The sequence below is a fragment of the Planococcus citri genome, chromosome 5 (genome assembly GCF_950023065.1).
Source record: "Planococcus citri chromosome 5, ihPlaCitr1.1, whole genome shotgun sequence".
Lineage (NCBI taxonomy): Eukaryota > Metazoa > Arthropoda > Insecta > Hemiptera > Pseudococcidae > Planococcus > Planococcus citri.
This window is the reverse complement of record NC_088681.1, coordinates 9,458,813-9,485,693: the sequence shown is the minus strand read 5'-3', so window position 1 is coordinate 9,485,693 and position 26,881 is coordinate 9,458,813. Positions and strand designations below refer to the sequence as shown.

The 26,881-nt window shown below is 32.8% G+C and overlaps 2 protein-coding genes across 2 annotated transcripts in view; one reads left to right on the top strand and one right to left on the bottom strand.

The window, feature by feature from the left end:
• Nucleotides 1-26,881, bottom strand: part of Kat60 (Katanin 60) — a 147,215-nt gene that overhangs the window by 75,402 nt on the left and 44,932 nt on the right. The gene's annotated exons all lie outside the window — the stretch shown is intronic.
• On the top strand, nt 4,173-6,298 carry LOC135847027 (fibroblast growth factor receptor homolog 1-like). The gene is made up of 6 exons (XM_065366405.1): nt 4,173-4,265; nt 4,336-4,561; nt 5,212-5,495; nt 5,611-5,804; nt 5,898-6,038; nt 6,154-6,298. The coding sequence occupies exons 1-6, from the start codon at nt 4,173-4,175 to the stop codon at nt 6,296-6,298; spliced, it is 1,083 nt and encodes a 360-aa protein (XP_065222477.1).

The following is a 26,881-nucleotide window of genomic DNA, read 5'->3' as shown; positions in this document are numbered from 1 at the left end:
GAAAGTTCAGGCTTCAAAATGGCGTTATTTCTGAATGATGACTTTTGGTGTGGTTTTGAAATTGACCATTTCCAAAATGGACCCAGTGGAAGGGGGCAACATATTCTTTCTCGAAAATTAAAAGAAACAAAAAGAAATGTTGAAGTCAATGTGATTGCTTCTCCTTGACAAGAGGTAGTGTGTGCATCATATGTAGGTATAGATAGGTATCCCTGAAAATACAATTTTCTCAAATTATGTGGGCTATAGGTAATATCTAGACCGATTTCATTTCTCTGTTTTCGATATCTTTGACAATGATTTTTCGTGGCAATTCAGGCAAATATCTTCCGGACTACCAAACTTCGGAATTCCGATTTCCAGGAAAAAAATCGGCTTTTTTGAGATTTGGATTAATTCTATTCTTTACGAGTTGATTTTTGACAGAAAATGTAATTTAATTTTTTTTTTTGCTTTTAAAAATGAATAATGAATTTTTCTGCAAAATTCAAATTATTAAAAATGATCTTCAGAAACCAAAAATCAGTTTTAATAATTTTAATAACTTTGGTTACCTAAAAAGTAACCGAGTACGAGCCCTTTCTGATGTTAAGTATACCAACCATTTTTTTTCAACTATGATTTCAGAATATTGCTTGGAAATTACCGATATAATTTATACCTATAAGGACGGAAACTCTTAAATACTGAAAACCGAATGAATAATGACACCACTCACATAGTGATCATCAGATTCAGAATAACAAAATCCCTGATATCATTAAAGAACAAATGATTACATTCACCCAGAACATGATTAAAATGTAAAATTCCAAGACACTTAACAATGAAGTTCTTAAACAAAACATTGCTTTCATGTGTAATACTTGTGCAATGTTTACAATTGACATGTGCTGTGTCATTATCTGGCAATTATTCACCCAAAATTGATTTAAGAGAGTTTTCTGATCATCATGCCATTCAAGAGAGAAATCAATTGGTTATACACAGACACACTGAAATAGTGTATGTGAAAGCCAAGAATCGTTTGTATCAATTGTCACCTGATTTAGGAATTCAAAGTAATATTTCAAATGAATTTTCTAAAAGTGGAATCCCAGCAAATGATTACAATGAATTCTTGTTAATTGATTATACTAATTCAAAATTAATATCATGTGGGAATTTAATTGAGCAGCTGGATTGCATAATATATTCCACTCAACATAACATATCTGAATTGAATAGAACTAAAATGAAATTAAGGAAACGCATCCATTTTAATAATGATAAAAGAACATATACAAATCAGACAAAAGTGGCTTTCATCACTTACAGGTCATCAAATCCTCGACAATCATTGTTTGTATCAACAAAAACTGGAATGTTCAAATTTTTGATAAACCATTATGATGACAATAATGAATTATTATCGCCTTCCTCACAGTATAATGATAATGATGTCAGAGATTATGTGTATGGATTTGAGCAAGAAAAATACTTTTATTATTTTGTTACTTTGGATCTGACTTATGCACAAGTTCAACAGGAATCTCGTTATGTTTCCTCATTGAAAAGAGAATGCCTTGATGATGGTTCTTCATGTTGGAACCCTTTCATCAAAACCGAATGTGGTTCTGGAAATGGACAATATTACAATCTAGCACAAGCAGCACATGCTGAAAAACCAGGTTTACAGTTAGCAAGGTCATTGAATATCACATCTAATGATAATGTGCTATTTGCTATACTTTCTACCAGTAATGATATGAAATTGTATCCTAATGAACTTGCTGATCACAGTGCACTGTGTGTGTATTCTTTAAACACAATTACTGAAAAACTTCCCATAGGAACAAAGTGTGTTACTAGCAATGAAACTTTAGCTAGTATACCTGAAAATTGTGTTGTGAGATCACCTCCAGCAATAGTGTTCAATACCACCTTGACTGCAATTATTGCTGTAGAGAATGGAGACTACACCGAGGTGTTCATAGGAACACAAGATGGTCATATAAAAATGGTAATTGTGGAAAATGCTACAATGGCATATGAACAAGTTGACATAACAATTGAGGAAGGATCACCTGTCAATTCTGACCTACTACTCTCCCATGATAAAGAGCATCTATATGTGATGGCGGGGTATACACTTACAAAACTCAAAATACCAAGGTTCAACTGTTCAATGTTGGTCAATTATGATGATTGCATAAAGTCTGATGATAGTACTCCCCACTGTGGCTGGTGCATATCCACAAATAAATGTATCATAAAACATTATTGTGACCAGAAAAGCCATTCTACTTGGATTAGAACAGATTTCCGAGAAAAAATTGCATTTAGAATGTTAGGCCCAACACACTTTCAATATGGTTATTCTCAAAAAATATGTTTTGGATCACTTACAAACAATCCAAATGATATTCTTCTGGTTCAATCCAACTTTCAATGCAAAATTTCCTCAACAAATACAGAATTTCCATCAATAATTGTACCCGCATCCATTACACACGAGGAAATTCTTGTGTTCACCTGCCAGATATCAGATTCAGAATTTAGTAAAATACCAATAAGTCATCACGCTTCAATGGCAAAATTATCACTTCAGACAACAACTATTCAACATATCTGGGACCAATACATCACTTTTTTCAATTGTCACGAATATACATCAAAAAAAGAATGTGTTTTCTCTAATTTTCCATGTTATTGGTGTTCAAAGAAAGGGGAATGCATGCACTACAATGCAGAGAAAGAAGCAGCATGTCCAAATGGGAACATTACTGAAATTTTTGCATTTTCACCACAACATGGGCCTAGGGAAGGAGGCACTGAAGTTACTATTCTAGGTCAAAACCTGGATGTTCCATTCAACAATACCAATCACAGTATCCGAGTTGCTGGAAGATCTTGTAAACCATATAAAAATACCAATGTACCAATGAAAAAAATTGAGTGTGTTATTGAGCAGTCGACATTATTTCACATACAAAGTGGACCCATTGAAGTATATGTAAATGAAAATCTTTTGATTAAATCCCAACAAAACTTTACTTTTGAAAATCCAGAAATTCATAGAATTCATCCAAATGAAGGTCCTATATATGGTGGTACTGAGTTGGCCATCGAAGGAAAATATTTAGATGTTGGAAGATATATTGTAATTTCAATTGGGACAACACTATGTGAAATATTCTCAATCCATTTACATGAAATAAAATGTATTACTGATAGATACTCACTTGAGAATTTCAATGAGCATACAAATTTCACTGTGGATGTGCCTATCAAGGTGGAATTTGACAACAACACTTGTAATCCTTCTATGAATAATACATTCAAGTATGTCAAGGATTTGAAACGTGATGATAAAGGTTTCAATCTATGTAGTACCAAAAGGCATTGTTTCTGGTGGAGTTGAAATTTTAATTCGCAATGTAAACCAGATGCCAATTCAAGAGTTATCATTTCATGTACACAATAATGATCAAATTTTCAACAGCTCATGCAAAATCCTCAATGATCCCACACAAACAACAATCTGGTCATGCATATCACCTCCTGTATCAAATATCTACAGTGATTTATTAGATGCAAGAAATCCTAGAAGAATGGAATTCTCACTTACAAGTAATGAAAAACACAACTTGACAATCAGCGTGCCAACTAATCATTCTTCAGTATTTCTATTATATCCTGATCCTGCGTTCTATCATTTTTCAAATTCCTATATCCAACAAGGTAGAACAAATTACATAACCATTCGAGGGGAACACATAAACAGTGCATGCCAGAAAACTGACATTACTGTACTAGTAGGTAACGATACTTGCAAAGTAATTTCAGTATCTTTACATCAAGTTGTTTGCCATCTTCAAAAATCTCAGCAAGAGAGTGACATTGATGAGTTCGAAGAAGATGATCTGTTGAGGAAGCATGAATATATAACAATAATGATAGGGGAGCATTTCAAAAAAATAGTCCCACAGCAGAAGGATCATGAAAGTAACAATTTACTTCACATTGTAATTTGTTGTGTGGCTTTCCTGTGTGTAATATTTGTAGTTCTCATTTCACTCATTTATTATCGTCGTCTTCATCACCAAGTGAAAAGTTCTCAAGCAGCAAGGGGTGCAATAGAACAGAGCACTTCAAGAGCAATCAAAGAAATACAGCAGCAAATGAACAAAATGTGTATAGAGACAATAGCCCTAAAGCAATGTGTTAAGCAAGTAATTATTGAACACCAAATCGAGTTGGATGAAACTTCATCAAGCATATTGGTATGTAATGTCAAAATTTAGTCATAGTGCTCAAAAATAAATAGTCTGTACACACTTTTTTAAATTTTAGAGACTACCAAATATCACAATTGTCAATTCAACTACCACAGCTGATACGCCCTCAGATTCAAAATATCAGCTATTGCCAATTGATCATGAGTGGGAGTTCCCTAGAGGGAACCTGTCTCTAGGGAATGATCTGGGACAGGGAGAATTTGGAAAAGTGGTTCAAGCAGAGGCATTGGGAATCTTGCAAAAACACATGGTTACCACTGTTGCTATCAAAATGTTGAAAGGTATCAACCTATTATTTTTCTCTTAGAATACACTATGTATCTAGTTAGCAATGCTTTCAAGATTTTTTTCATCTTGAATTATATCTCACAAAATTAAATTAGTATATTACTGGGTGCCCATTTGTATTTGGATACATTTTATAATATAAAGAATGAAATTCAATAAGAACTTGAAAAGACACTATTTTTTGGCTCAACCAACCAAATTGTTTGAAAATTTTCAACTTCTAGTTCGTTTTCTGTACCTTTCAAGCAAAACATGAATAATGGTTGCAAACTAATAACTTGATGAATCACATGATGAAAAAAAAACAAATTGGTACTTTACAGGTGATGCAGGCAGTCTCTCACACTGCCTATTAAAAATAATTTTCAAACATTGAAGTAAACTTGATTGAAAATTTGGTGTACTCTCAACTTTTCAAACTGTGTAGCTTACACATGCTGTTCAATTTAGAGCATGAAAGTAAACACAACATTTTTTTGTTTTTTATTATCCCCGATTTTCATTTTTAAGCCTTGAAGTAAATTTGGTTGCAAATTGGGTGTACTCTCAACTTTTCAAACTGGGTAGCTCACACATGCTGTTTAATTTAGAGCATGAAAGTGAACACAAGATTGTTTTGTTTTTTATTTAAAAATGTTTTCAGAAGTTCACTCCGACTCTGATATGATCGATTTAGTGACAGAAATGGAAATAATGAAATTGATTGGATCACATGAAAATGTTCTAAAGCTGTTAGGGTGCTGTACCCAAGATGGTGAATTATTTGTAATAACTGAATTTGCTAGACATGGAAACTTACATGACTTTCTTCGGAACAATGCACCATCATCTGGGGATAAATATGCAACCAGTAATTTGTCCCAGCAAACATTATTGGAGTTTGCTCAACAAACAGCAAAAGGAATGGAATATTTGGCTTCTAAAAAAGTAGGAACCTAACTGTGAACCTATTCATTTTACCAGTGTTGGATCGAATAGTATCAGTCGAGAATTTAATTTGTACCTTACTTACAAATCAAGGTATTTTGCTTTCACTTTTCAGTGTGTTCATCGAGATCTCGCAGCGCGAAATGTTCTAGTATTTGATAATTACACCTTGAAAGTGGCTGATTTTGGTCTAGCAAGAGATATTCGAAATAAAGAGTACTATAGGAAGGAAACAAAAGGCAGATTACCATTGAAATGGATGGCACCTGAAGCACTGATTCATGGACTTTATTCATCCCAATCTGATGTGTCAGTTGAATCTCTTGAATATCCAAACTTTGTAATGATGAAATTCTAGACCTCAGTGTTAATGATTTTAACTTTTCTGATTTAAATTTATAGATGGTCATACGGCATATTATTATGGGAAATTTATACATCTGGTGGAATACCTTATCCTACAGTACTGCAAATGGAAGAATTATTCCAGGCTTTACGTTCGGGTTATCGAATGGAAAAACCCCCTAATTGCTCTGTTCGGATGTAAGTACTTCATTATGCTTCATTTTGAACTACTGGCATTAAAATACCTATAACATATTTCTGTTTCAAGTTTCAGTCTTAACTGCATTGTATTTGTTTTTGTAATTATTTTCAGGTACGCTTTAATGCAGAAATGTTGGAGGTACACACCAGAGGATCGTCCTACATTTACAGCGATTGTCCGATATACAGAGAATACATCATTGCCAAATGAGTCAACTTCCAGCCAACAAGAAGATATCACTGTCAGTGATGAGTGAATGCGAACAATAGTTTTTCAGGAAATAGACTAGTTTCCAGAACCACATTAAGAACCCCAGTCCCTTTAAAATGATTTGAAATTCCTGGAGGAAAATAAAAAAACGCCAGAGGCTCCAGGACAGAATGGCTCAAAACTACATACTTATTAATTTTTGATCGGTAGGAATTGATTTGAAGGAATTATTCATGTTGATTCATTTTTACCAGAAAATGGTTATATTTCTTCAAAAAGTTAGAGAATTGCCATTGAAACTTGCCTTTTTTTGAATTTTTTAATTTTCAATAACTCTCCAAAAATACAAGAATGAATTTTATTTTTAGTACCTGAAAGTTATGTTATGGGAATGGGATTTCAGGTCATGACTTTTAGATCTACATAGTTTGACTTCGTTCAAATCAAAAGGATCATAAAAATATGTACTGTAAAAAATTGTTATAAAATAATATACCTACTTAGTGAAAAAAATACCTCATATTATTGTAAGTTTTATTATTAAGTATGAACAGTAATTTTTTCTATTTTTACCAACTTTTTTTTTATTTTGAAAATGCTGAATTTTCACATAGGTACGCATTTTTATACTAATTTTAGGTTCTTATATTAATTTTTATTTAGGTACATAAATAATATATTCTTATGAAAAATTATACCTAGGTACTGTTATTAAAAATAATTCCTATAATACTCGGGTTAAAATGTTGGGGGAAAATATTGAAATCAGCACTACACACGCAAACTTTCACATTCCTACTGAAAAATTCTTTGGCTCAAAAGTTCTCCTGGAGGGATGGATTAATTTTTTTATCAGTCATTTCAGAATTACTTTGTGCAGTGATTGCTTCTGTTAAATAAATTCTCTGTGGTGATTTAAAATAACTTGTTCAATGTCTTCAATGTCAATGATGATTTTAGTTTGGAACTTTTTTTGATTATTTCAAATCATAACTTTTTTGGTTTGAGCAATAAATTTTTTTGGTGATTTTTTTGAATAAATTTTCGCAGGTGATTTAGAATTTCATTTCTTGAAATTCACCATAAATAACAATTTTTTAAGGGATTTCAAATTAATTTTCTAGTGTTGAATTCTAATGAATTTATTTTTTGAGTGAAACAAGTGAAGAGTGATATTCCAAAACTCGCTTTGTCCATTTTTATCAAAGTTGGGGTTTCAGTGATACCTGGTAGATGAAGTATTAACTCACATTCCTACATCATCAACCTACCAAAATGAGGTGTTAAACTCACCTAAATAGCCAATTCACTAAAAATTAAAAAAAAAATAACGTTCCAAAACGTGTTTTGTCCATTTTTATTGAAATTATTTCAGCAGTATTTAGTGGATGAAATGTATACTTACACTCCTACATCATAAATCCACCCAAATAAAGTGCTAAACTCACCTAAAAAGCCAATTTACCCGTTTAAAGGGAAACTGTTTTTCCTCTCTCCTGAAAAGTTGTGAAAATGGACAAAGCGAGTTTTGGAATATCACTCTTCAAGTGATTTTTTTTGGGAATTATTTCAAATGAATTTTTCGTTGTGGTTTAGAATAAATATTTCAATGTTTTTGAGGCAAAAATGACCTACTATGTAGTTCTAAATTCATTGAATTTTTTGGCGACAAATCTTTTTTTTTTTTTTTTTGAAATGATATAAACTGAATTTTTTATATTTTTTGCAGTGCTGATTTCTAATGAATGATCACATATGAATTTTTTTGGGATGATTTCGAGTAAATTATTCGTGTAGATTCAGAAAACTGTTCAATAATTTCAAATTTGATTTTTTTGGAATGATCTCAAGTGAATTTTTTGTGATATGGTATAAAATATTTATTCAATGTCGATTTCGAATTGTTTTTTAGTGTTGCATTCGGTGGATTTTTTTAGGGGTGACAAATGAATATTTTTTTTTGAGGATCATTCCAAGTGATGACTGACAAATTTTTTGGAATGATTTCAAGTGAATCATTTGTGGTGATGTAGAATACATTTTTCAATAATTAGTTTAGAACTTGCTTTGATTGTTTCAAATGATTCTTTTTTGGTAATTTTTAAAATAAATTTTTACCTAGTGATTTATAAATTTATTTTTTTAAATTCGGCTTGGAATTTGTTTTTTTTTTTAATTGGGTAAAAAAAATCGTACGATGCAGATACGTAATTCTAATTCGGTTTTGACCAATCCCACCAAGAATGACTACTCGGATTCTTACACGCTTCTGTAGGAGCATTGAGAAAATGAAAGTAACGATGAGCACCTTCCCCTCTCCAGTTGACTGAATTATTTTGCGCATCGAAGAATTGTACCGTCATCCAAAAATTAGTTGGTCTTCGCGAATTCGTACTTCGCAATAGAGAATATATCGGCGCTAAAGTCCAACGTATGTAAGCATCTCCTGGCATTTTTATTAGGTAGTCGCGGAGCATTTCCTCTACGGCATTCCAACTAGGTTGAGGTGTAGCCCCCTGATTCATTGTAGGGCTACGAGGTGCAAAATTAAATGGTAAAGTATCACCACCTAAAGATGCTGCTAAAAGGTAGCTCGTTTCATCGTCATTTGCTCTGTCAATTTCTCCTAAATATTTATATATCCGTGGAGGAATTAAATCTCTTTGTTGAGTCATATGATCACGATGTATTTCAGCTCGTATAAGGGCTGTTATATCTACAATACTGTCATGATTAGCGTCTTCGAGAAGTCGAAAAGTTGCTAGTAATGTTGCCGGTGAACCACTGATAAGACAACTCCGAAAAACTGCTTCTGGTGAAGTTCTGGGATCTGGTGAATTATTGAAAATACAAACATCATACCCACCACTAACATCGTTTTCAATACTAACGAAATACGCTTCAATGGCACCGAGTACATCGTTGCTGGCATTGATTGTTTGACACTGAGGGTTGCAAGTGCCATTATTTTGTCGTTTTCTTCTTGGAACTTTCTTTCCATCGCAAAGATTTTTCCTAGACGTAGCCAGGTCGATAATAGGTAATCTGGGCTCTTGTATTATTTCCCGAACCGACCAAAAGTATTCGCTTACTCCGTAAAAAAATTGTCTTCCTTCGATATTAAACGTAAATGACAAATTAAAATCACGTTGCCACGAACCTCGTGCCTTCTCCATACCCATCTTACCACCTGGTAATAATTCTTGTACGATCCAAGACGACGTCGTCCTATCTGTAGTTCCATTAATCGCAGCATAAAAATAATATTTATCATCTATACCGAATGGAACATAAAGTGCATGGTTTGTCGTCCAATTCCCGGCGGCCATTTCTTCGCCCATTTTACCACCGTATAAAAGTTCTCGAATAAACCAATATTTTTCTTTGACACAGTAAAAATATTGTCTACCGATCATCCAAAATGGAAATCCCAAAGTGTATTCAAATTTCCACGCTCCACTATCCGTCTCCAAACCCATTTGACCATTTGGTAACAATTCCCTGATGAACCAATTGGTACCAGTTAAACTGAACAAGTAATGTTTGCCACCGATATAAAATGGAAATATTATCGTAGGTTTAGATTTCCAATACCCATTCGCCGTCTCTGTACCCATCAATCCGCCTGGTAATATTTCTTGAATGCGCCAATTGTTCTGATCACTGATGCTGAAAATGAATTGTTTATGATCGATGGTGAATGGAAATACTCGGTTGTATACGTAATTCCAACCTCGACTGGTTTCCCGCACTGGTCTTCCATCTTCTGCCAATTCATGAATGAACCAAAATTTACTGGCTTTATCTTCGCCTACGCCGAAAAAATAATGCTTCTGTCCGACGGTTAATGGAAAAGAAATACGATGTTTCGATAACCAAGTTCCATTCTGGATCTCCTGGCCGAATTTAATTCCAGCACAATTAATAAAACCGATGATAATTGTCGATATTATGAAAATTAATAATGAAATCGTATTCGACAAAGCCATTGAAACTGCACGCGAAAAAAATCACGAAATTACATTTCACTGTCACTTTTGAGGCAACTTGCCATGCATTCACTTCTCGCACTCATACAACGTGTGCTTGCGACTAGTTGCCAACTTCGTATGCGATTTATCTCACTAATTTTTAGCATATTTTGCCCACGGAGTGTAAAAATATTTAAAATTTTATTGGTCGGTTTTTCCATTGGGTTTTTTGATGACGACAGAAGATTTCGAGTGCACAATTTACTAGATACATGTTGTTGACGTTGACGTAGGTATGTATAGTTCAAAGGTCGCCTTATCACCTCACGAATTTCTGCTCGTCTCGAGAGGAAACAAGAAAGTGATGTTTTTATATGGGAAATCTTGACGAGAAGCTGACTTTTAGTTTACTGGTACTATTTAATGTCTTGAGTAAGAATTTGAGAAGTCTTGCCATGCCCGGTTTCATCCCTCCCCTCCATAGATGATTTGTGCTCATAAATTGGGTTTGTCGTAATCAAAAGTCTGAAGCTACTAGGTATGTATTTAAAAATCGGCAAAAATACATATCAAGAGCCACTCTCACACATTTTCCAACTAACAAATATTTAAAATTAGATCTCGTCACCCTGGTGGCGGGAAGAGAATGCAAGGGGTCCTCAAATTTGATCAAAATTCAAAAAAATGTAAAAAGTGAAGTAGCATACCGAATGTGTATCACTAATCAAAGACACTGAGTTTGAATAAGCACTCACTTTTTTGACCCGATCCCTCTGAAATCCTTATCAACCACCTTAACATAGTCAAAATTCAAATAAACTAAATATGACATGTGGGGTATCGTTTTGTAGGTTTTCGAAGGCAGTGAGTGCGAATCTACACTTTTTTTTCTGATTGGAGGCTTCTCAGTGCCCTGCTGGCTCGCCAAATTTTGAGAAGTACGAGTATGAAAAAAAACTGAACCAATTTTTCCTTTTAGGAATAATTTAAAATCATGAATATGTTTTATTAATTGAAGAGCTCTATTCCAAAGTGGGTTAAGTCAAATTTAAAAAAAATTGAGTTAGCACCGCCATCTAATAGTTCAGAGAGGTACTTACAAAACATAGGTATCAGAACTTTCATACCTACCTCATATCAGTGTTGCCAGCCCTTAAAAAATTCACATTTTTCCAAAGTGGGTTAAGTCAAATTACTTTTGGTTTCCAAAATGGGTTAAGTCAACACTGCGTGAGATTCAGCTAATTCGGATTCAACCCTCATTGATGTGCAATACGTCGAATAATACATTTTCGAGGTCGTAGAATTCGAATCTGCACTTATTTTTTTTTGTAGGGGTGGGGGGTGAGGCGTGGGGAGCGGGAAAATTTGAAATGTTGCTTATATTATCGTGTAATATATCGATTAATATGTTTTCGAGGTCGTAGAGTTCGAATATGGAGTTATTTTTTTGGTAGGGGTGGGGGGTGAGGCGCGGGGAGGAAGGAATTTCAAATTTTGCTTATATTATTGTGTAATATGTCGATTGATATGTTTTCGAGGTCGTAGAATTCGAATCTGCACTTACTTTTTTTGTAGGGGTAGGGGGTGAGGCGTGGGGAGCAAGAAAATTTCAAATTTTGCTTATATTATTGTGTAATATATCGATTAATATGTTTTCGAGGTCGTAGCGTTCGAATATGGAGTTATTTTTTTGGTAGGGATTAAAAGTGAGGCGTGGAGAGGTGAATTTTGCTCAATGTGTCGTTTAATATGCCGTTTCAATTTCAGAAGAAAAAAACACGAAATGTGCAGTTTGTAGGGTTCAAAACGGCGGATTTCATTCTTATGGCGATTCTTATTTCCAAAGTGGGTTAAGTCATTGATGTTTCAACTTCATATTGGACAGTCCAAAGTTGTGAAAGGAAGACTTAACCAATTTCAGAAGAAAAAAACACGAAATGTGCAGTTTGTACGGTTCAAAACGGCAGATTCCATTCTTACGGCGATTCTTATTTCCAAAGTGGGTTAAGTCATTGATTTTTCAACTTCAGTGGTGCAAAATGGTCGAAAAAATAACTTTTTCTACGATCGATTTTTTTTGTCCAAAGAGAGGAAGGATGTATCAACCTTCTACAATTGGTGCCACTTCAGGAACAGAACAAATTCTACATCAAAAATTTCAAATGCGTTTTATGAAAAATGAAAAAATTTGACTTAACCCACTTTGGAATAGAGCTCTTCAATTGTAGGTTCCTAACCATTGATTTAAGTTCAAATTCAATAAAAATTTTCCGAAGTCTGATAAAATTAGGTATAAATAATTTCAAAATAAGGAATTCGATTTTTTTATAACTTTTTGACTTTTTTTTTCAAACTTATAAAAAATACCAAAACGTCATTAAAAAATGAAACAATTCTTTCTTTCAAGAAAAATATAAAATCATGAATATGTTTCAGTTCTATGAACAATAACTAATTTTACTCGTAGTTCGAATGCAGTCATAAAACTCTGACTCAAGTTTAAATTAAAAAAAAACACTCAAAGTCAAATTAATTTAGGAATTTTGATGAATTTTCGAAAAATCCGAGAAAATGTCGAACCATAAAATCTTTACTTTTATGATAAATATACTTACCTATTATTGAAAACTTTTTTTACATTTTGTCAGACCTTTGAATCATTGTCATTAAAACTTGACTATGGGTTGTAATGTTGCATTTTATTAGAATTAATTTCAATTTTTAAGCCATAAAAAAAATGTCAAAATGTCATTAAATTTAGGAATATTTTTCGAAATTTCAATTGTTTAAAAAACTAATAGTATGCCTCGAAATCCGAACGTTTTTTTTGAGGGAGGAGAGGGACAACGACAAAAAAAAACAAACAAAAAACTGAAAGTCAAATTAATTTAGAATTTTTTCTAGCTACACCGTGTACAGCCTATTGGCTAGAGACGTGGGAACAATTAGGAATTTGGATTCTGGTGTGCAGTATGGGTTTCTTTTCGGAAAGTAAGGAGTACCTATATGGTTTTGAGTATGACTGTCGAGTGTTTCCAATTTTGAAATTATTTCAACGTACCTATGAAAAAAACTTTGCCAAAAATGGAAATTGAGTATTGAAAATTACCGATGAATTATCAATTATTGATTGAAAAATACCCAGCTGGTTACTTGGTTTCCGGTATGAATAAAACTATTTCTGCTCAATGTTCATTTTTATATTTTCAACGCGATAAATTTCCACTGCACTCGGTATCTAACTGATAAACTACACGATCAAATTTTTCCCCCATGATTGATACACCAAGTTCAACGAAATATTAAAGTGATATGACACCTTCCTATGTTATTAATATGAGTACTGGAGAATTTCAACCTGCAGACGATGTTAATTATACCTAGTCTAAAAATGAATGTTTCATTGGACATAAACTGATTGAAATTGTGGTGCATATAGAGGTTACATATCGAGGTAAGTTCAGAAAACGCTTTATAAAAAAATTGCAATTAATTCCATAATACTTAGTTATACCTAATCCTGTAGACTTATTGACCAAGAAGAGTTTCACATATTCCTCAGTCCTCAATCTTTGCTTTGTGTGTTTTTTTAAAGCTGTGTAGGTACTCTCTAAATTTGAAACAGTGAAATTTCACTGCTTAGCAGTCACGACATTTTGCCATTTTAAAAGCAGTAGTTTTTTTTACTGCAAAACAATAAAAAATTGACTGACGTGGTCAGTAGAAAACCATTTTGACTGACCAATTCAGTAGATTTTTCACTGTTTTGCAGTAAAAAAACTACTGCTTTTAAAATGGCAAAATGTCGTGACTGCTAAGCAGTGAAATTTCACTGTTTCAAATTATTTTAGAGAGTACTTTAGAATTATTCTTTTTGATTTTAATTCAAATGTCTCGCTCTATTTTCATCAATCAAGTACCAAGTTATCAGCCAAATCCCCCTAATCCAATTTTTCAAATTGTCTAGTTCATGAATACCTAGATACCATTTTCGCGAAAACTAAAATTTCGAATCCGTTTTTCCATTTGTTACAAACGCCAACATCTTGAAAAGTCTTTATTCCCAATACACAGTATTTTTTTTTAAATGGTTCAAACTGATTTTACGAATATCTACCTTACCATTCAAAATCTGATTAAAATATAAGCTATGTACGATTCAGAAACATAGGATAAGATATAGAAACAAATGAGTTTTTGAAAAATCAAAATTGAGACTTTAAAGCTTCAAAATGGTGTTATTGCTGTATGGCGACATTTGATGCAGTTTTGAAATTGACCATCTTCAAATTGGAGACTCAATGGAAGGGGACACCATATTATTTCCCGAAAATTTAAAAAAAAATCGAAGTCAATGTGATTGCTTCTGTTTTAGCTTGACAATAAGGTCATGTGCGCATCGTAGGTATTCCCGAAAATATCATTTTCTCAAATTTTGTAGGCTACATAGTACATACACATACATCATTTTTCTGTTCTCGATATCTGTGACTAAGTATGATTTCACGCAGAAAGTCGGGCAAATGTCTTCAGTACTGCCAGATGACTTCAAAGTTTTGATTTTCTATTTAAAAGATTTGGTTCTTTTGATATTCGAATTAATCCATTTCGAGTAATTAATTCTGAAAATAAATTTTCGGGGCCACAGAAAATATTACCCATATTTTTCCAACAATTTTTGATAACTTACAGCAATTTTGGTAGAAAGGGAAGACATCGCAACTTCAATAAAAAGCAAGCATTTTCATTTGCATCAATTGTTGACAAAACTCATGATTGTGAAATTGTGACAATTTTAGCAAAACCCGAGCTTTTTGGACAATAATTGGCAAAAAATTACAATAATTATTGTTGGTGTGTGTTTTTTTTTTTTTTTTTTTTTTTTGCAAAAAAGCAAAACTTTTGATAGGTATACCTACACCTACCGATATCCATCTTTAAGAAAAAATTTTTTGAAATGTTTAGCAAGCAACAAATTTCTGTAAATTTAATAAATTTTTGAAAAAGCAGGAATTTTTACAATTTTTGACAAAAAGCAGGGGTTTGTGGCCATTATTGGCAAAAAAGTAATATGAAATTTCCAACAATTGTCGGTGAAACTGTTGGTAAAAGGCAGCAAATTATTCACTTAAAGATGGTATCAATATCACTTTTTAGTTTTAGTAATTTTAGTAACCCTTCCCAAAAAGTATACGAGTAGGTACGAGCTCTGTCTGATGTTATACCAACCGTTTTTTTTCAATTATGATTCCAGATTATTGCCTGAAAATTCCCTGTATAATCAACTGAAAACAGGAACCCAAGAACTGAAAACCCGAATGAATAATGATACTACTCACACAGTTATTATCAGAATAATAAAACCCGTGATATTATCAATAAAAAAAAATAATAGGGAGGCACATTTACCTAGGACATGAATAAAGTGTAAAATTACAAGACTCACAAGAATGAAGTTTTTAAACAAAATATTACTTTCATGGCTGATATTTGTACAATGTTTACAACTCGGAAGCAATGAGTCAATATCTGGCAATGAATCATCCAACATTGATTTCATAGAATTCTCAGATCATTTCGCCACAGGAAAGAAAAATCAATTAGTTATACACAACTACACTGGAGCAGTGTATGTGATTACAAAAAATCGCTTGTATCAATTGTCACCTGATTTAGGAATCCAAAGTAATATTTCTAATGATTTTTTCAATAGTGGAATCCAAGAAGAGGATTACAACAAAGTTCTGTTAATTAATTATCAGGATTCAAGATTAATATCATGTGGAAATTATTCAATTGAAGGGCTGGATTGCATAACATATTCTACTCAACATATACCCTATCCGTATCCACATCAAATGAAACTAAAATGAAATTGAAGCCCTGGGAATACATATACAATGTTGATCGAAATCTATTAGTCAATTTAAATCAAACAAAAATGGCTTTCATCGCTTTCAGGTTATATGAAAGTGGACAATATGTGTTTGTAACAACAAAAACTGGAATGCTCGAATTAGAGTATAGGCATTTCCAATTCCCTCATGGTGAGAGGATATGGATCCCGAGGTCATTTTTTCACGATCGATATACCATAGATTATGTGTATGGATTTGGACATAAATACATTTACTTTTTTTGTATTCTGGATCTGAGTCGGGATCCAACTTTTACAAAAACACAACAGAAATCTCCTTATGTTTCCTCATTGAAAATATCAGTCCCTTATTATAGACCTACATATTATGTGGCCAATGAGGTCATAATCAAATGTGCATCTGGAAATGGACAGCATTACAATCTAGTACAAGCAGCACATGCTGCAAAACCAGGTTTAAAGTTAGCAAGGTCATTGCATATGTTTCCTAATGATGATGTGCTATTTGCAATCTTTACTAAAAGTAATGATATGAAAACTGATCCCAATAGACTTGGTGATCACAGCGCATTGTGTGTGTATTCTGAGACCATGATTAATCATAAACATCCTCACGAAACAGATTGTTTTATCGCTCAATATGAAACAAATACATCTCTTAGACTTGAAAATTGTACCCTGACATCACCTCCAGCAATGCTTTTCAATATATCTTTGACTGCAATTAATGCTGTAGAGTGTGGAAAATATACTGAAGTGTTCATAGGAACAAATGATGGTCATGTGAAAATGATAATAGTGGAAAATACTACAATGGCACATGAGCAAGTTGACATAGCAATTAAGGAAGGATCACCTGTGAATTCCGAACTACTACTCTCCCCTAATAAACAGCATTTATATGTAATGACGGGGTCCACACTTTCAAAAATCAAAATACCAAGGTTTAATTGTTCAACGTTGACAAATTATGATGATTGCATAAAGTCTAATAATATCACTCACCGCTGTGGCTGGTGCATATTCACTGAAAAATGTACCACAAAACATTATTGTGACCAGAAAAGCTATTTTACTTGGATTGAAACAGATTTCCGAGAAAAACTTGCATTCAGAATCTTGGGTTCTACATACTTGCAATATGGTAATCCACAAGAAATCCGCTTCGAATCACTTGATACAAATAGCTTAGACAATATTCTTGAGGCTCAAGTCAACTTTCAATTTAAAATTTCCTTCATAAATACAGAATTACCATTAATTGTACCTGCATCCATTACATATGAGAAAATTCTTGCATTCACCTGTGAGATATCAGAATTCACTGAAATACCAATACAGCATCATGCTACAATGGCAGAGTTATCTCTTCAGGCAGCAAATATTCAACTTTGGGAGCAAAACATCACATTCTTCAATTGTAACACATACTTGTCCAAAAGAAATTGCATTTCTTCCATTTTTCCATGTTATTGGTGCTCAAAGAAAGGAGAATGCATGCACTACAATGCAGAGAAAGAAGCAGCATGTCCAAATGGGAACATTACAGAAATTTTTGATTTTTCACCCCAATATGGGCCATGGGAAGGAGGCACTGAAGTTACTATTCTAGGTCAAAACCTAGATGTTCCATTCAACAACACCAATCATAGTATTAAAGTTGCTGGACGATCTTGTAAACCATACAAAAATATGCAATTAATGTCGATGAAAAAAATTGAGTGCATTGTTGAAAATTCAACATCATTTCAAGTACAGAGTGGACCGATTGAAGTATATAATGTACATGAAAATATTTGGGTTAAATCACAACAGAACTTTACTTTTGTAAATCCAGAAATTGATAGCATTTATCCGAATGCAGGTCCTATATATGGTGGTACTGAGTTAGCCATCAAAGGCACATATTTAGATGTTGGAAGAAATATTGCAGTTTCAATTGGGAAAACACTATGTGAGATATTCTCAATCCATATACTTGAAATAAAATGTATTACTGATAGCTACTCATTTGAGAGCGTGGGTGAACATCCAAATTTCACTGTGGATATGCCTATCAAGGTGAAATTTGACAACAACATTCGTAATCCGCCTATGAATAATACTTTCAAGTACATCAAGGATTTGGAACATGATGATAAAGGTTTCAATCTAGTACCAAAAGGCACCATTTCTGGAGGAGTTGAAATTTTAATTCGCAATGTAACCCAAATGCCAATTCAACAGTTATCGTTTCATGTACACAATAATGGTCAAATTTTCAACAGCTCATGCGAAATCCGCAATGATTCCACACAAACAACAATCTGGTCTTGCATATCACCTCCTATATCAAATATTCACAGTGATTTAATAGATGCAAAAAATCCTATAAGAATGGAATTCTCACTTACAAGCAATGCAACACACAACTTGACAATCAGCATGTCAACTAATCATTCGTCAGTATTTCTATTATATCCTGATCCTGAGTTCTATCATTTTTCAAATTCCTATATCCAACAAGGTAGAACAAATTACATAACGATTCTAGGGGAACACATAAACAGTGCATGCCAGAAAACTGACATTACTGTACTAGTAGGTAATGATACTTGTAAAGTAATTTCAGTATCTTCACATCAAGTTGTTTGCCACCTTCAAAAATCTCATCAAGAGAGTTACATTGATGAGTTTGAAGAAGATGATGATCTGTTGAGGAAGCATGAATATATAACAGTAATGATAAGGGAGCATTTCAAAAAAATAGTCCCAAAACAAAAAGAGAATTCAAAGGATCATGAAAGTAACAATTTACCTATTATTGTAATTTGTTGTGTGGCTTCATTGTGTGTAATATTTATAGTCTCCATTTCACTCATTTATTATTTTCTTCATCATCGAGTGAAAAGTTCTCAAGCAGCAAGGGATGAAATAGAACAGAGTAGTTCAAGAGCAATCAAAGAAATACAGCAGCAAATGAATAAAATGTGTATGGAGACAATAGCCTTAAAACAATGTGTTAAGCAAGTGATTATTGAAAACCAAATTGAGCTGGATGAAACTTCATCAAACATATTGGTATGTAGTGTCAAAATTTAATCATAGCGCTCAAAAATTAAAAACAAATGACCTGTTCACGTTTTTTTTTTTTAATTTTAGAAACTACCAAATATCACAATTGTCAATTCAACTTCCACAGCAGATACACCCTCAGATTCAAAATATCAGCTACTGCCAATTGATCACAAGTGGGAGTTCCCTAGAGAGAACCTATCTCTAGGAAATGATCTGGGACAAGGAGAATTTGGAAAAGTAGTTCAAGCCGAAGCATTAGGAATCTTACAAGAACATGTATTTACCACTGTTGCTGTCAAAATGTTGAAAGGTACTAACATATTATTTTTCTTTCAGGGTAAGCCACCTAGTTTGCAATCCTGAAGATTTTTTCATTTTGAACCCCATGTCTCATAAAATTGAATTAGAATAGGTACTGGGTGCCTATTTCATTCAAAATAGGTAAATATCGATACTGTAATACACAGACGTGCTATGTCCAGTTTTTGAAATTTTACAGGACAGCTATTACAAGTTTTTTTCCTTGCTTCACTCCTGTATAAATGGTAGAACGGAACAGACGTTTACTCGGCGATGATAACAATATTGGACAAAGCACTTTTTTGCAAGTTGTAGTTTGTAGTGCTTTTGATAACAAATCCAACAATATCAAAAACTCATTTTTCATAAAACGTGGACACAGCACGTCTGTGTATTACAGTATCGATATAGCCTACATAGGATAGCACATTATTAGTTGTTGTTGAATTGGAAAGATAGCATCCCACCAAACATTATGCATCTATTTCATGCTGCCAACCTTTGTTTATAGCAAAAAAGTCTGGGGTACTTGATATTTCTGAGCACTAGGAACATTTCGAGAGGGGGTGATGATTTCATCCAAATTGGAAGTTTGAATACCAGTGAGAGCCTAAAAATAACCTATCCCAAATCAAACAGGTACTCTGCAAATTTTGCCCCCACAAAAATGCAATAGGTATTGAGGTGGTTTTCTAAATTCCTTTTAAGAACTATAAGGGTTCCAATTAAACACATTACTCAAAAAATTGGCAACATTGAGTTCAGATTCAAGGTCAAATAAGTAAAAAAAATGCAGTCGATTTAGATTTTGAAAAAATATAATTTTTTGATGTAAAAATGGCCTTTGAAAAATAGAGGAGAGGGAAAAGTTACGTTTCAACTCTTTACTTATGTATCTCTTGATTTTTTTTCTAGTATGCCCTGATTTGTATTTGTGGGATGTTATATGATATATTTCCAGTCATTACTCAAAGAGACCAATCTGAGGTTATCCCTGTACCTCTTGAAGAAAACATCAATAATGGTTGCAAACAGCTAATTAGATGATTCACATGATTGAAATAAAACATAGATTGATACTTTGTAGATGACACAGGTCATCTGGAACTGTGTCCAAGTCCATTAAAAACAACAATTCACTCAATTCCACATCTCTGATTCTTATTTTCAAGCCATGAAGTGAATTTGGGTACAAATAGGATATACCTACTTTGCAAACTAGGTAGCTCATGCAGGTTGTTTGATTTATACAGCAACGAATTAACAAACAACTTTTGGTTTCTTCTTACAAAAATGTTTTCAGATGTTCACTCTGACTCTGATATGATCAATTTAGTGTCGGAAATGGAAATAATGAAATTGATCGGACCACATGATAATGTTCTACAGCTGTTGGGGTGCTGCACCCAAGATGGTGAATTACTTGTAATTACTGAATTTGCTAGTAAAGGGAACTTACAGGACTTTCTTCGGAACAATGCGCCATCATCTGGGGATAAATTTGCAACAAGCAATTTATCTCAGCAAACATTATTGAGGTTTGCTCAACAAACAGCAAAAGGAATGGAATACCTCGCTTCTAAAAAAGTAGGAACCAAATTGTGAACCTATTCATTTAATGTAGTCTCAGATCCAAATGAAATTCTGAATTTTAAAGCCTCTATTTTATCTCTAATTGAGTCAAATCAGTGGAAATTTGTAGCTTCCTTTGCTTTCACTTTGCAGTTTGTTCATTGTGATCTGGCAGCGCGAAATGTTCTAGTATTTGATAATTACACTTTGAAAGTGGCAGATTTTGGTCTAGCGAAAAATTGTCGAAATAAAGAGTACTATAAGAAGGAAACAAAAGGCAGAATACCATTGAAATGGATGGCACCTGAAGCGCTGATTCATGGACTTTATTCAACTCAATCTGATGTGTCAGTTGAATCTCTCAAATATCTAACCCTATAATGATGAGATTGTAGACCTTATAATTCAATGATTTAAACTTTTCTGATTTAAAATTTACAGATGGTCGTACGGCATATTATTATGGGAAATTTTTACATCTGGTGGAATACCTTATCCTACAGTACTAAATATGGAGGAATTATTCCAGGCTTTACATTCGGGATATCGAATGGAAAAGCCCCCTAATTGCTCCGTTCGAATGTATGTACCTACTTCATTATTTATGCTTCTTTTTGAACTACTGTCGTTAAAATACAACATATTCCTGTTTCAAGTTCCAATCTTAGCTGCATTGTTTTTGTAATTTCAGGTACTCTTTAATGCGCAAATGTTGGAAGTACACGCCAGATGATCGTCCTTTATTTACAACGATTGTCCAATACATTGAAAATATATTATTGTCATATGAGTCAATTTCCTCCCAACAAGAAGATGTCACTGTCAGTTAATGCAAACAATGGTGTTACAGAAATTGGACCAGTTCCTATAACCACACTAAAAACCTCATAGTCCCTTTAAAATGATTCGAAACTTTTGGAGGAAATTAAAAAGTGCTGGAGGCTCCAGGATAGAATGACCCAAAACTATTAATTTTTGAATTTGAATTGAAGGAATTATTCACGATTATTCATTTTTACCAAAAAAAAATTATTTCTTCATTTTTATTTCCATTTTTTGTTTGTTTTTTTTTCAAATACTGAATGTTTGTTTACATATTTTTATACTAATTATAGGTATCTACTTATATTTGTAAATACGTTCATTAATTCACTTATTACATATTTGATATTTCATTTTCTTTTTCAAAATATCTACTTACAAGTAGTTCATTTTTTCAGTTTCTTGTGCATTTTTATTGATGTGAATTTGAAAACAAACAATAAGCCAGGATTGATATACGTAAGTCCAAAATTGAAACTTTTTGAGTCGATTTGTAGCTTTAAAAAAATTTAATTAGAGCACCATTCTCGTTTCTTCTTTCCTTCCAAAAAAATCAAGCAAAGTTCATTAGGTAAAAAAAAATTACTGACAAGCTCAAAGCCGACTACGAAGTACACTTTATAGATTAATGAACAGAATTTTACAATCAACCAGTGGTGAGTAATAAGTAAGTATCAAATACTCCTTCGAGCGTAATTACAAGTCCCTACATTGTACACGTAGGTAGGAACTCGAAGTAGGTACTTATTCAGGGTGGAATTGAAAAAAAGACACACGCGCAATCGAATCACCACATATTATGAAATTTTTATACACGTGTTTCTATAGCAAGTACCAATAAAATCCTACAGGGTATCGCGTTTTAAAAAAAGCTCAGGTATTTAGTACTGGTATGGTTCATCAATGTGTATACGGGGTAACGAGTGTAGATAGATACCTCATCAATCTATCTTATTTTCGATTATATGTCAACCATTATTATTTCGCAAAGCTTCGGTTACCACATCAATATCTTACTAAACATCGCCTTCGCCTCCACTGCCACTGCCACCGCTACCACGATCGTCATTCCGGCTGCGAATAGATTTATGTACTCGTAATTTATCCAAGCATTACGATTTATTCGAGTTCTTCGTTATACATGTCATCGCCGCCGGTCGCCGAAAAAAGCAAACCAATCGCCAGGTAATTTTTACAGATTTTTGTAATGGATGATTTTCGTACGCGTAGGCCTATTCGCTTCTTTTACGACCACGTTTGAAATTAGAATCTCTTTATCGCGTCGCTCGCGATCGTTTATTTCTCACGAGATCATCCGGACGTGTGATTTTGCGGAAGGTTGCCTCGCTCGCCAGTCGCCACACATCATGGCCATCATGAGGGAAATGATGAGCTGACGAAGATGTAGACTAAATGTGTCACAGAGATGACATCATTACACATTTTTACGATACAGGTACTTTACATAATCGTACTCGTACTGTAAACAATCATCCGCGTAAGAGGGAAATGGAAAGCAGGATGAAAAATACAGAGTTTTATCCCAATGTGATTTATTTCTTTTTTGTTTCGAAATAATGGTTATAAGTATGTGCTGTACAGTCTGTTTGCTCCATTTTGATAATACGATTTCTCTTATTCTACAGGGTGATGGTGATGGTTGATTGCATGAAAAATACATCTTAGATTGCTCGTTGTCTTCCTTCGTTATATGTAATCATTTATTCCTCTCGAGTCAATTTTCACAACTTTTTATAATGATAAGCTTACGTTCAATGTCTACCTGGTAGTCTGGCATTCACTTTCAAGGCGGAATTTTCACAGACTTTGGAAACTGCGAGAATAAGTGTCTTCTCGAAACTTGGCAACGAACGTAAGTACCCACAGAATTATTCGAGTTCAATATTTAATAAGGAACAAAGGGTTCTGGTAGGATGAATCAAATGAATTTTAATCCTCCTTCAATCAACTAATTCCTTCGAATTCCCCATCGTCAATATTAAATTCCATCCTCTTCTCCCATTCAAATTGAAAAAAAATTCATAATGAGTCAGCTAAAGTAAAATGCTAGATACCTACGTCGTCGTATTAGAATATTGTCAAAAAAAAAAAAAGAATAATCGTTCATGAAACATGACAGTAGACTGCAATCATCACAAAAATCCTTGAAAACATCATAAATATCTTCAAACATTCATAAAAACACATTAAAACTCCAAAAAATTCAGAATTGTTGAAAAAACTCTGAAAAACCCATAATCTTGAAAAAGTGTAGGTAGGTACCTAGTTCATTTTGTTTAAAATTAAATAGGATCGTACAAAACTCTCCGGGAGAAAATTATTACCAGATTGGATATGATCAGCTTCGATTCAGACCCTGACCTTAATTGGATTGGATCCAATTTGAGCTAACCAAATCTGATCGTACCCGGTCAGATTAGAATTTTGACTGCATTAGATCTGTTTAGATCTGATCAGACCCAATCATTCTCTCCTGACTTCACTTAGATTGAAACATTTCGGAGAAAAAATATCAAAATATGAGTAGGTAAGACATGAGAGGATTTTTCAAAAGATATAGAAAATTTTGGTTCAAGTGAGAATGAGTAAAAGGGGAAGAACTACGCAATTTCTTTCAACAGCTAAAATTTTACGAAATAAGGAACATAATTAAAACGAACACAAATTTGATAAAATTTTGTGAAAGCAATCTGTAAAATTCAATCAAATTATCGTAATTAGACACAAAAAAATGTAAAAATCACAAAAAAATCAAGAAAAGTTTTTTATAAAAAAAAATGTATCAAAAAATTGAAAAAAAATGTTTAAAATTGTAAAAAATTTCTACAAGCAATCAACCGATTCAAAATAATAAAAAAATCATTAAAATTGAAAAAATTGATAAAATAGCTTTAAACTAATTGAAAAATTTTACAAAAATTTTTGAGATACTCATTATAAAAAAAAAAAAATAGCAAGAAAAATAATAAAATTGAAAAAAATTGTGCAGATGCCATGAAAAGCGGATAAACTTTATTGGAAAATTTACCAAAATGTCATCAAACTTGATAAAAATTACATAAAAACCTCTGAAACATTCTGAAAATTGATCATAAACATTGAAAAAACGTTCACAGAATTCATGAATTACATTTGTGTTGTCAAACTTGATGAAAATTTTGTAAAAATCACTCAAATATCCTCAAAAACCTGGTCAAAAAACAAGAAGCTACAATAATTTGTTGAAATATAAAAATGAAAACAAAAACATCACGCCAAGTTTTTAAATGCCTCGAAAATTAGACAAAATTCGATCTCTTCGTCCCCCCCCCCCAATGAAAAATTAAATATTACAAACTTATTAACAAAAATTTATAAAAATCGTTGAAGAATGAGAAAAATTAACCAATTGCCACATCTAGTCGCCAAAATATCATTAAACTCAATAAAAATCATTAAAGAAATGGTTGAATCTTTTAAAAATTGTCCAAAAAAGTAAATGAATTACCTAAATTGTTAGCATTCCAGAAGAACTAACAAACATACCACGAAAACTGATTGAAACATCAACAAGACATCCAAGTAAAAAAATTAATCACAATTATAAAACAATAAAAATTGATTAAAATAGTTACAAAAATTTATGAAATTTTTTCAAAATTACTCAAACATTCTAAACAATTGATGAAAAAAATTAATATTGCAGAGGATACGAAAATTGAGTTAGAACAGACCAATTTTTTCATCTTTCCAGGCCTTTTTTATTCAAAATAAAAACATCAAATTCCTCCTTCCCCTTGCATAAAAAAAATCATAAAAAATTACAGATAAACACTTTCAAAAAATTCCCTGACTTTTGAGGGAAAATTGCTCGAAATTTCAGAAATTCTTCAACTTTTCCCTGACTTTTCCAGGTTTTTCAGAAGTGTGGACACACTGTAAAATTATGACAAAAAATGACTAAAATACGTACAACAACACGAAAACTAAAAATGATTTAGATATCACAAGCTCGAGCAAAATTTTATAAAAAGTTATCGAAGCATACTCAAAAATTGGTTGAAAATGAAAAAAATCGATAAAAAGTAATAAATCAAAATAAGGTGGTGCCATAAAAAAAAACACGATCAAAATGGAAAATTGTTCTTGAAAAACATTTAAATATCCAGTAAAATCATGGAAATGACAAGAATTGTTTCGAACGTGATAAATACAAATCAAAATATGTATCAAAAAAATAATTGAAAATAAATATTTCAAAAAGGGTATGATTTATCGTTACGACAGAATAGGTGAATCGCACGACAGAAAAGGTGGTCTAAACGACAGGTCCGACAAATAAAAGAAATGCCCGACCAAAAAAGAAATTGAACAACAGAAAAAAAAGTTGAACGACAATCATATGTTTGCACGACAGATAAAAAATGTCCACGACAAATAAAAAATTGAACGACAGTGAAAAAAAATTGAACGACAATAGTAAAAAAAAAATCACGACAGAAATATCCATTAAGACGTCTATTTTTAATTTTTTTTTTCGATCCATCAATACGCCTATTTTTACCAAAAAAGTTACAAATCGAATAAAATGAAAAAATAATATAAATTTTCATAAAATAATAGGAGGGTAATTCTCAAAAATTGGTAAATTTTGTGTACACAGCAAATTTCTCAACGGTTTTGGCATAATTTGTATGTATGTTATTTTTTTATCTATGCAAGCATCACATTTTACATTTGGTAAGTATTGAGATTTTTAGCCCTCTTTTCATTAGTGTACATTCGGTTTTATACCCCAAATGTCCTTCGACTTGTGTCACGCGCCATGTTTTTGAAAATGAATGATATATAAAATGTAATGATCTTCATTTTTTTCGTTGAAAAAATTGACGAATTCTCATTATCACAGAACGCAAACGTACTATATTATTCTGCAAATTGCAATCTCAATAAGTCCATAGGAACCTCACATTTTACATTTGAAAATTGTCACACAGTTTTTGCACTAATTTCAGAGCAATTTTTA

What these genes read in the sequence shown, in the direction of transcription:
- LOC135847027 (XM_065366405.1), top strand. Translation starts at nt 4,173, where the DNA reads ATGTGTATAGAGACAATAGCCCTAAAGCAATGTGTTAAGCAAGTAATT. An exon ending in AAACTTCATCAAGCATATTG is followed by an intron (nt 4,266 to 4,335) that starts GTATGTAATGTC and finishes TTTAAATTTTAG; the next exon opens with AGACTACCAAATATCACAAT. An exon ending in TATTCATCCCAATCTGATGT is followed by an intron (nt 5,805 to 5,897) that starts GTCAGTTGAATC and finishes TTAAATTTATAG; the next exon opens with ATGGTCATACGGCATATTAT.